The following is a 12,978-nucleotide window of genomic DNA, read 5'->3' as shown; positions in this document are numbered from 1 at the left end:
ATTATGGTTAACTCTGTGCGATCTGTTTATGGCCAATACATTATTTCAATAACTGCTGCAGTCGAACACTTTCGTCTGAGTGGAAACATATCACTTCTTGAATAAAAAAAAAATTAACGGACAAACGACGGTCGGAAATTTAAAACATTTCTGGCGAATAAAATAAAAAAAAGTGATTTATTACATCGAGAAAGACCGTTGTTGTACGCTACGAATACGACGTGCAATGTTATCGTAAAAAAATAATATGTACGTTTGCCATGTTTTGTCATGTACTCATGTATAACAGACACGGGTAGTTATAGTAATTGATTAGTATATTATTATACCACATAAACTTTCATACGACGGAATTGCATCTGAATGTTTTCACGGTTGATAAGGCTACGAAAAACCTAAACGTCGAATATTTTCCACGGGCTCGACAATAAACATGTACCGCAGATAAAATACGCGAACATGATATTATTGTGTTATACCGTATGCGCCGTTATCAGTAAGTGGTCATTTCGAGGACTCTGGCGGATAATAACATTATAATATGTAGAATATCCAGAGCACGTTTAACTTATTATGATTTGTTTTCGTTACTGTATAATGTTATTGTGTATATAATTTATTGTGATTTGTAATATATTATGTACTATAGCGGAAGGTACGTACACGACTGGTATAAGCGGTAAAACCTGTGACGTGACTCGGTCAACGTGTTGCAATATTATTTTTCACTCCAGCAAACCACGAACTAATTATATGTATTAAACTAAAAAACAACATTTTCATACGCAGCATTCAAACATTATATTATAAAATTAATAATAAGATCAATTCTGATAAAATGATTATAAATGCGGTAGATCGGGGATTTTATTTTTTAAATTGTCGTTTTAAAATATCTGCGTTGTCTGTTTAGTGCGATCCAACCGTGGCGTTCGAAAAAATTGTCCAAAAAGAATTAAAAGTCTAGAACACTGATTTTTCCATAAATTAGAGTTTGGAACTAGGATATTAGACAGTCGTAAATTTGACTATAATTGGATTACCGACTGATTATTAATGAAAACAAATTAAAATTATGCGAGTATGCAACACACACAATCATTATTTTGTTGTCTCAGTCTTAGAAATCACAAAACATCGAAATTCAGAATTTCATATCACATATTCCGTCAAATTTAATATTAGTGTGAATATTCACATATCGTACAATTTAAAAGTAGCAACATAATACGCAGAAGAATTGAAACATTAAACAGAATCGTTTTTAATATTTTAACAATAATATTAAGCTGATAATATTGAATATTGAGTAGTTGTGTGGAAAATGTGACAGTTTTTTTCCCTCACATTAGTATTCAATTTATTACCCGATAAAACAATAAATAAAACCATCTTTGTCATAGATATACTAACGATCAGTTTTATAAAATATTCAAATCGTTAACAATAGTAGTGACACCACTGGCATGGTACCGGTATTATAGTGCACCACTTGTTTGGAGTTTGAATATTTTTCAATGTTTCTGTGTTACAAAGCGCAATTATCGGTACCTAAAAGGTACATAAATTAATAAGTACTTTAGCCACGCCTTAAAAAGTTAAAAATCATTTTTTGTCGCAAGCGCATCTCCCGACATGCAACACACCCGAATCACGCCACCTACACAATATACCTATAAATTATAATACAACTGTTAATATAATAGTATTGTGATATTATTATTCACGCACTGACGGCATCAGTGGCATTGCAGTGCAGTGCGTGCACGTGTTGTATGCACAGGATATTCAGTTGAATATGACTGGTGAGGACGGACGGATAGGAATATAAAAAACCGCGGCAAACACACAATTTAGAACGTGCACACTTGTTGCACAAAGATCGTATAAGCCATTGCGGTTCGTTTACATAATACAATATTGAACGTCGTTAAACCATTTCAAACATTGATTGAGTACGGATTAAAAACAATATTTTAATATATAATATGTATGTCTATACAGTTATTACACGCGTACATATGATATAGTTACGAGATACGCGTTATGAACGCATTTCATATCTCAATTGGCTTGAATTATAAAATTAATCGATTGAATAAAGTGATAATAATAATATGTACGTCAAATATCATGTTTTATAATATGATACAACACACATAATATAATTACACGAAATTGACAGGAAAAGTCACGTTTTGACGAATGTTCGACGCGAACGACGAAAACGGAAATCTCGCATAAAGATAATATTGAAAATGGATAAATAATATTGCACACGTACCTATATCTATTATAGGAGTCTATTCTTACATGAAGTATTATATGATACTATCGTTATACATATATGGCGTACTAAAATATCCACGTAACATCGGGCTTTGGTATCGAAATGCTTGGCGATTTGTAAACTATAATTGTATATAGATCCGATAAAATAACAATAAAACGATTATAATATTATATCCATTGACAATAATTATTATTATAAACTTGAACTAATGGAAAATAATTCATACCGTCAAATCGATATATTTATTGCAACACGGGGATTAAACGATCGATATTAACTGTCGATTGATAATCAATATACCAATATATAATAGGACGTACCGCTTGTATAAGTATATTATTATTTTGGATGTCAAGAGTCGATGCTACAATAATATTATAATAATATTAACTAATCTAATAGTTTGTCCCGTGGAGGACCGGCGGATTGAAAACAATTATTGACGTATAAATTTAGAGTACCTATACCTTGTCGTAATAACGTATTGCTCGCACACACTATTTCGGTTCGTCGAGAATAACACTTTTATACGTATACGAGTTTGTATGTTAATATGAACGTCGATGTTTGAAATTTTGAATATCGTAGCAACCCAATTCCCGAGCACAGAATCGTGGTAGACTAGCGGGTGTGTCCGATAAGCTTTCCCAGAGGTCCAGACCGTCCGTCTAATTTTCATATCGAGGAATACTCACAAAAATTATGGCTCGTTATATTTCAGTAACATGATATCATAGTTTTGTACTCCCGAGCACAGAATCGTGGTGGACTAGCGGGTGTGTCCGATAAGCTTTCCCAGAGGTCCAGACCGTCCGTCTAATTTTCATATCGATGAATACTCACAAAAAATATGGCTCGTTATATTTCTGCAACATGATATTATAGTTTTGTACCTATTATAATATTTGTACGCTTTCGTATAGGTATATCCGAAATCGTTCAAAGTACAGAGCCACCCTAAAATGAATCTATCTGCTCACCCTCAGCATAAGACGTAGTAAGTGTACACCACACACACACACGCACACACACACACACACACACATTTATTATTTAAAGTCAAATAGGGGTGCCGCAGTGTTTTGGGGTTGGGGTTCGATCGGACCCTCCGAAGTCTAACCGGAAAACGCGGATAAGGGTAAATAATAATAATAATACACACGGGGAGCGGTATACTGTATATTGTAACGACCATAATATTACAATATCATGCGACATATTTTATTCCATACACACACATATGAATAATAATAATAATAATATTACGAATATACCTATAGGTACCTACACACAATAATATCGGCGTTCAAGGTTAGGCCACTAGGTACGTCCACACATGTGTGTGTGTGTGTGTTTGATGTCTGAGTGCGTGTGTGACGCCAACGAAAAAATTATGTACGTAAAATCATCGTACAGTGTCCGTCAAGGTTGTGTGCCCGGCGTGTTCACGCAACGGTAGATTGGGTCGTCCGCGATCTCTTTTGCGTCCATTGTACACATACATAATAATAATAATAATAATAATAATAATAATAATATTGTGTGCATACCTATAGTACGTTGTACAATTTGTATATTATAAGCACGAATCGCGATATAATAACCTAAAAACGGTTTATACGATTTGCGGATCTCCTGTGACGTGTCGAGCTTTGTGATGAAACGTCCTCGGTCCAGTGATTTCCATCACCGCGACGACTCGCGTGCCCGACGGACGACCGTAATAATAAGCGCACGAGTGTGTGTACTCGCGTAAACCGATTTATATCGATAAATCTTCTTTCTTTTCTTTTTTTAATCTGTTCGCAATAACAATAATATAACGTCATTACACACGCAAATTACGAATAAAATGGACGTATCCTGCAATCGGAAAAAAAGCAAACTGTATATATACGTAATCTGTTCGATGACCGGTCAAGTGCAGCGGAGCACTTCTGCAGCGTATTATGACACACTGATGGACATTGACTGGGAAGGAATAAATTCCAGGAACATAACCAGATTGTTCTTAATCATTACTTATCCATATAAAACCTAGTAAAAATATAATATCTCTAAAGGATACGAGTGATTAAAAAGACTGCGGACGTACAAATTCTAAGTTTCGATTGCGAACGTTACACAATTTTCTAAGGTTGCAGAAAATAATATATCTAGTGACTTGTAACGTATTAATAGTAGAACATTAAGTTTAAATTATATTATGTTCATTTGACACGCGATCGTAGCACAAAAAATGTAGGTATATAATATTATTCTTATAGATTATTTTTCTTGCTTGTACTGTACCGGTAGATTTTTATCAATGGCTGATAATAATTTTCCCAGTCAATTCCCATGTTCAGAATAATGGTTAAAACAACATATTTTTTTATCTCTTATTTAGTATTGACTACGGTTTGATTTGTTTTTGAAAAAGGACAAAATACTATTAAGTAAGAAATTATTATTTTGTACGTTAAGAAACCACTGTGTAGGTATATATTAGATAGATAGATATAGATAGGTACATAATATACAGTATATAATAAGGAAAACGCATTAAAACTGTGTTTCTATATTATAATCATCACGAGATATCTGCGATACAAAAATTCCTTCGCCGTGACACAACAACAATAATAATGATATCTATTTTATTGAAGTAACTCAAATATACAAAATAATATAATACCGACACAAGTCTTAAAATAATATAAAGAAAGATAAAAAGACATGGAATTTCAGAAGGCTGCTGAAAATTATTGATACGGAGCAGACCCGCACGGTCTGTAAAATATGGTCAGTTACCTGATGTTAACATTTAAGTCGAACATTCGATAACACGTACGATATACGCGTCTTTTAACATTTTCGTGTTCTCGGTCCGAATACTAATAAATGACCACAAACGTTGTACAACGATTGACCATATAAATGCGTGCGTGATGTCCGAATTTAATTAACACTAAGTACGCTACGACCTCTTTATAGGTATGTTTATAGTTATAAAATGTGCATTAATCAGTCTCAAAAACTATATACTCTGATGCCGAAACCCGACGCCACGATACAGAAGACGTTAATAATTTTGACCTATATATTTTAATAAATATTATATTACTTATATTTTACGATACGGGCTTAACGCGCGCGTACAACCGTCGTTCGCGACGAAAAAAGTCGGTCGACTGTCGAGAAAATATTGATGTGCCTATTGTATAGGTGAAAATCGGTTTCACCATAATTAGTATGAAACTATAATATTATATACTAGACGCACGACGTTTAATTTGTATATAATAATAATATGTCTAATAACTACACGTAACTCGGAGACTCCCAAAGCTGCACATAACTGCAGGCATTACTATTATTATGCGATGCGCGCTGCACGGTCACACGAGCCGTGTACGATTATTGGTACGATATAATTTGACATAAAATTGTTACAAAAAGAACATTTCGCAAAACTACGGATGATAACCAGACCTACTATGGTTGCGGATGGAGGTAGTAACAGAGTTGGAAACCGCCTTGGCCGCGCGGTGCAGGACGGGTTATTTCATTATCTAATCTGGCGCAGAAATTATTATTAATAATAATAATATATTATGTCCGTCAAAATAAATGTACAGAGTTCGATAAACTTTAACCTTCGCGCACTCTTACTCTCTAAACTTACGATTTAACCGACAGCGATTATTATTCGATCTTATCACATTACAAGTGACCGCTAAATGTTCACATATTTCATCGTCTGAAATACATAAATGGATAGATAGTGTTAAGGGGAAATAACGGTTCGTAATTTGAAACGACGGAAAATGTCACGAACGCGTTCGAATGCCGATTGTATAATAACATGATGGTATAGTAAATGTTATACCATGGACCCTGGTGTGCAATGCGGTTGTGAGACTTGGATGTATTCCTGCGGTTATTCTTATACCCCGTTAGCAACATATTATAATGTTAAATTAAAAAAATAATCATAAGTCTTGATGGACGATATTATTGAACCCATTAAAAACGGTCTTTTAATTTTAATTGCACATAGGTCACGCGCTTGTAAGTTAAAATAATATAATATATGCACATAATATATATATACATTACAAATATTGATTGAAAACAACTAGGTATATCGAATATGTACCTACGTGGAAAAATCATATATCTGCATACAGGAAGATAAAAATATGTTGTAAGTACATTTTATTTTTACCTTTTTATTTATATATTATATGAGGTGACTTTTAAGCAGACTGCATAGAAAGTTTTTGTCAGAAATGGCGTAAAATTAAATGAAAGTACCAGCTAGTACAGACTTTAAGTAATATATTTAATAGGGGGCAAAATATTAACATCGTCGTAAATATTAATAATATTATTACTTTATTATCGTTTTACTATATGCCATTAACTGGTTCATATATGCACTGATTTTATAATGATCATTAATTCGGTCGTAAAAATGAAACTAATCGATAATATGAAACATTATAGCTACTTATAATCATGTGAGTGTACTGCAGCTACACTATACTGATATATTTTCGCAAAATTACACCAATCATTAATACAAAATTGTAGAACGTTTATAGTTGAAGATATTTTTATATTATGTTTAGCTGATAAATTGAAAAGTTGGCAAAATGTATACGATACGAAAAATAATGCTCAAACCAATGAAAATATTGTCGTAAAAATTAATAGTATATATAGTACGTAGTAAAAAGTAAAAAGTAAAGGTAGGAACGCGCTATTAACAAATAACGTGTTAACACGTGCTCTGTCATGCCACGTTTTAATAAGACATGTTACACTTGAAAAACACCATAATGCCATGCAATATGATTTTAAGTTCGTCATCTAATTTTTTATCACAATATATTTTAATAATAATAATTAAAACATAATACAATACAATATTTCATTACTGTCTATAATGAGCGCGACTTGTGATTTGAAGTGCGTTTGGTATCTTGTCGGATATAGATGGAGAATATTTCGAACAACAATGCAATTACAGCCAGATTCTGTTAATTATTTTGGCCACCTGTTGCATGCTCAAAGTATTGTGTCATGACCGCGATTTTGACCCAGACAATCGATTTGCTGATGATCAGTTTTTCAAAATATACAACCAATTATAAGAAATAGTAGGTACCTGCGCTACCAAAGAAATGTTTCGATATGACAGATAAATATACAGAATACTTTTGGTCATCGAGAGGTATTATAGTTCTATATTGTCTATATGACATTGCATTACACTAGAGAATAATTAATAATATTAAAATATCTGTATAACATTTTTGACAAACTTAGTCTTACTACTTGACAATATAGTATCTAATTAAAATTTTATATTCAAATCAATACCTAGTGCCTTTTGACTGTCATATGTTTATGTATTACACCATACAAATAAAATGTCTAATGATCTACTTTTGCCCGTATAACGTAAATGTCATGAAAACTGTAAGCTTGAAAATAAAATGAACCCTAATTTTCGTATTATGTTTCCAATTTTTAGACGCGGCATCTCGACGAAAACAGTATATTATTATATTAATGAAATTACGATTTACATAATATTATCGCAGTTATAATCAATCTACGCGAACTCCGTATAATAGAGTTGTGCCTATGCGTTTGTTATAAAATATGTGTTTGTGTTTTTTCTGTAGGCACCAACGCGGAAACGCGAGACATATTACAGGTAGGTGCCTAGCCACGCACTGTGGTTATACACAATGTAAAATAAGCATATCCGGTGGACTGCACTGCAGTAAGTTGTGATACGTGTACGAGTAGTAATTAATAAAATGTACGCAATGGTTTCAACTCACGGGCCCGATTCTAATGAACTGCCCGACCTAAAGTCAAAACGGCCATTTTTTTTTCACCTTTGTCTCCTTGACGCCCTATTAAATAGCTCCAGGGTAAATCTCCTATATTTTAATAACCGCGTTCATTTCGACGGAGGCGTTTAGAATTAAATTTTCGTGAGCATAAGCTCGAGTGCATATACTGATAATAATATACAACCGTTTAGATTTTTTGTTTCAATATTATTTATAAACGCGCACGGCCCGCACGGAAATCGTTAACTCGTTTTGAAATGAAAAAAATGCACAAGACCGTATACGCAGATGCAAACGGATACGTATCTCTCAAACACAATAAAATATTTCGTAGGTCTAATATCGTAGTCAGAGAGCGCATCATAAACCGTTTTGGATAACTACTTCCGGTGTATAACACTGCTGGAACTAGCTTCGAGAATACAACGTGACACACGTCCGGAAATACATATATTATAAAAAAAATATTTTGTTGCTGGACAATATTATTGTTCATTGTTTTTATTTTTAACGCAATTCGTCGTAATATTTTACGTTACCATATAGTAAGTTATCGATTACCGTTTATTACTTATTAGTAGGTACGTGCGCGGCTCGTACAATCAATGATTTTGAAATAAGTCCGAATGTCCGATGCAATTAGAAATAATGGCCATTAAATAGTTGATTATGATAAATTGCTGGCTCCGACTTATTATATTACGATTTACATTAATTGATAGTATAATACATACCCATAACGCAAATTTTCATCGTTTATATATTATACTGCAGCGGTGTACATACGATTTTATCATGTTTAAGGGGTGGGGAGAGAATCAAAGTAGATACCAGTGGATCGGTCAGGAAGAGCAAAGATCTAGTGGAGAAAAATATTGAGAGTTTATAGGTACTTTACACCAAAATATAATATATATTATACTATATTATGTAAAATTTGCACCACATATACATTTTGATATGCATAATTCGCGACAAATTTTGCTCAAGGTTATGAAGGTGTGCATTAAGTAATTTATCGCATCAACATTTCAAAGTTATATACTGTAATGAATACCGTTTATTTGATACTTTAATGCGACAATACCAAGTTCATAATATACATTTTTTCCTCAAATCAAAATTGTTCTCATAGAATATTATGACAGCGTGTGTTGCATATATAAGTAATAACCATTCATGTCTGATTAACTTAAATTAAATTTTAATTTCATGTCACTTATTAAGTGAATTACATAATATTATTTTGTTTAAAAAAGTAATAATAATGGTTTTATTTAAAAAATTCATTTCTGCATAAAGATTGAATAACTTATTTCATAAATACATTTATTCTGACATTTCAATTAAATCAACTTTTTTATAATAATGAAATTATGAAATACTTACTAAAATGAGTGTTTATGGGAAATATATTACCTATAAAATAATTGGTTTATAGCGTCAGAAAAATTGTTTTTATAGTATGTTTTCCTTTGTAGCTCTAGTACATATTATAGTACTTAATAGAATAAATAGGTAACCAATAATAAATATTTAAGAAAAAAATGTTACGTAATATGAGTAAATTGCACTTAAATATCAATATATAAAAATTTAATAAAACTATGAAATTAAGTAAACCTCTTCAAAACTACGATACTATACCTACGTATAACATTTTTTCCTCAGTAAAAATAAATTCGGTTTTGATCAAAAGTTAACCGATTAGATAAACAATTCAAAAATCAAAATGTATTAAACTGGATGACAAAATGTTAAACGTACTTTTTTCTTAGATACTATCTAAAAATTAAATTATAGGAATATATTTTATAAATGATTAGCATACCTAATCCTAGTATTACATAATTTGTCGTATAACTTTATAATTCTATTTTTATTAGCTATAAAATAATAATTAATAATCTATATACTACGATGATAATATTATGTAGTATATTAATTAATTATAGAGGCGTCAAACACGTAAATTAATTTGTCATTACTCACATGTTCAAATAGTATGAATTTAAAAGATGAATGACCGTTGTCAACAAATAATTGCATAAAATAATAATGAATTCAAAACATTGTTGCTATATCGAATTATCTTGACGCCAAATCATTTTTGATTATTATAACACTCAATCGGGTTCAAAGATTTAAAGTTTAAATATTTTCGTTGAATATTCATCCGCGCACATAATATGTGACCTCATAATTATCACGTCCCAGTAAATATATTCATTACTCTCAATTTACCAATATTTCTGATATACACGACAATATAATACTATCCGACAAGTCGACTTTTGATGGTTATTGAATTGACCTTAAAATTAATTCACTCGTCTACACTGGACTGTATCAGCTAAACGTCAAGAATCTTATTTAAAAAAAAAACACTGTTCATAAAACAGTTAATAGCGTGTGTATAGAATCTAAATGCACTAATATGCATTACGCGACTCATATATATACTTATAAACTATATTAATAACAGTTTATTATGAACTATGAAAAAATATTCAAATGCGGTGTTTTATATACAGGCCTTTATATGTATCATATATCCTACACATATGTTATGTCTTTCACTCGTTCAAGATACATATATTAACATATATTAATAATATGTTTCACTTTTAGTCATAAATGCATGTCAATACAACAATATAATATACGTGTATTTGGTTTCACATGAAATAGGTACAAACATTTCGTTGACTTATACAATATGCAAAAATTTAGTTATAATATTTTTTGACTATAATATGTAATAGGTAATTAATGCTACTTATATGTACATAATTATTACAGTTTTTTTTTTCGGAATTAATACTATACCATATTATGTGTGTTTATTTTCGATTAGATAATGAAACCTTTTCTCGTCAAGTTTTTTAATATGTTTAAGTAACTTATTATAATTATTAGATAATAGACATTTAATACTGTTTAACTCAACATCTACAAAGAAAAAAAAAATTAATTCCCTTTTCAATGAAAAAAATCAAATCAATTATCTAATAGATAGAATGTAGTAATAATCAATATAGACACAAATATACATAAGACATAATACTTGACTTCAACAACGACAATATAATTACTAATTAGGCATTACAATATTTATGTCCGATAAAGACATTTTTCTAGTATTTTCTTACAGAGAGTAACGGAAAATCAATAGTTGTAATACCAACGCGTTACGTGACTATTGTTAAGGATACGCGATCGGGAAAATTGAAAAAAATAAATATTTTCCAAGATAAGGTAGTTGGGGTACCTATATTAAAGATTTTGTAAAGAGGCAACGTATGAATTAAAAACTAGAAACGAACCGGCCAACGATATGAATCGCGTAATGATTCTTATGCGGTAGTTGAGAAAATATAAAAAGACTTATTCTCTATAGGCTCGCAAATAGTTTTTCCGAGACGATTGATCGTGAAAAGCCGCCGCCGGGTGGAAAGCGCGCGATGTAAATATTATGACGACATAACGTGGCGCGGGGAGACCCGATAAGGGGAGCAGAGGGGTTGCTCTCCGCGATTGGCGAGCAATACATGACAATAATAACAATACTTATAACGACGGAAAATCGATCCTTCGTCTTACCTGGTTTTGAGGCGTGGGCGCCTGTTTTTCCGCGTCTTTCACCATTTGTTTTTCGGTCATAACCTACTCCGCGCACAGTATGAGTTGACGTGACCACGTACAATGTTATCGGTCTTCTACGCCGGAACGCCGTCGATCAGGGAGAGATTATCGTGATGCGCCGTGTGATGTCCGTCACTCGCTCGCTCTCTATCTCTGTCCAAGTCTCTCGAAAATGCCAAAGTTCAGCTGCGGCGTGTGGGTAAACCTATGTGCCAAGCCGCGTACAAGGGACGACTGAGGGTGCGACCGGTCGCGCAAAGGATCTATATAAACGCTTTGTGGCGCGCGCGCGTGTGTGTGAAAAACCGTCGTCGAACGTATTTTATACAAAATGCGATATAATAATAATACGATATCGAGCGCGCCCCGGCTGCGTCCTCCTCGTCCTGCACACGGCCAAACGCGTTGTGACGACGGGAGCGCTCCCGAGCGCCGGTAGCGGCGGCCCGTCATCCTTCCCCCCGCGCCGAACGCCGCATCCCCACCCCAAGACGCACCCACACGCGCGCGCTCACGACGCATCAACGAACGCTGCAGCGGGGTGCAGGTGCGCGCGCGTACACTCGTGTTGTACTCGTGTAGAATATTGTATGGGTGTTCCGTGTTACGCTTGCCTACCTATCGGCTATCATATTATATTATATACCTGTCTGACGTTATTCTTATCAATTATCGTCATCGCGTGATGTCTGTATGATTTGGGCGAATCATTATCATTTTCAAAATGAACAATGTTATCATCAACCACGATCCTGCTCTCTCCCTCCCACCCCCCCCCCCCCCCTCCAGGACAACACTATTCTACCACCCCCGACCGGGATTTGTGCGCAGTCTTTCGCGGTCTTTTTTCTTTTCCAAAATAATATTATACACTGCACGACCGAGAGCAAAAATCATGAAAATAATATGTCAAATTTTCAATTTCAAGTGACCGCACCGTTGTTGTATGTTCTTGTGTTAACGCGTGATTTTCGAAATTTTAAAATAAAAAACTTTTTAACAGTCCTGAAATGATTACAATAAAAGAAAAAAGAAATCAAAATCATAATATTATATTATTATTGCTCTGCGCATCAATTTATCGATGCAATTTTTTTTCTGTTTAAAATATGCAGTAGAAATTCAAAATTCAAAGGTGCCCCGAGATACTCGTACACCTAATTCACATACGGCACTCACTGTGAA

At 33.2% G+C, this 12,978-nt stretch overlaps 1 protein-coding gene across 3 annotated transcripts in view; it reads right to left on the bottom strand.

The window, feature by feature from the left end:
• LOC132952921 (solute carrier family 2, facilitated glucose transporter member 1-like) overlaps window positions 1-12,978 on the bottom strand; it is a 62,697-nt gene that overhangs the window by 25,898 nt on the left and 23,821 nt on the right. The window contains exon 1 of one of the 3 annotated variants that reach the window (XM_061025435.1): window positions 11,752-12,211. The exons of the other annotated variants lie outside the window; for them this stretch is intronic. Coding sequence (XP_060881418.1) covers window positions 11,752-11,811 — 60 coding nt within the window. The 5' untranslated portion in view covers window positions 11,812-12,211. Of the gene's footprint in view, window positions 1-11,751; window positions 12,212-12,978 lie in introns of those variants that run through there. 3 annotated transcript variants of the gene reach the window in all.

Source organism: Metopolophium dirhodum, chromosome 9 (genome assembly GCF_019925205.1).
Source record: "Metopolophium dirhodum isolate CAU chromosome 9, ASM1992520v1, whole genome shotgun sequence".
Taxonomy (NCBI): Eukaryota; Metazoa; Arthropoda; class Insecta; order Hemiptera; family Aphididae; genus Metopolophium; species Metopolophium dirhodum.
The sequence above is the reverse complement of the archived record's forward strand: the minus strand, read 5'-3'. Positions and strand labels throughout refer to the sequence as shown.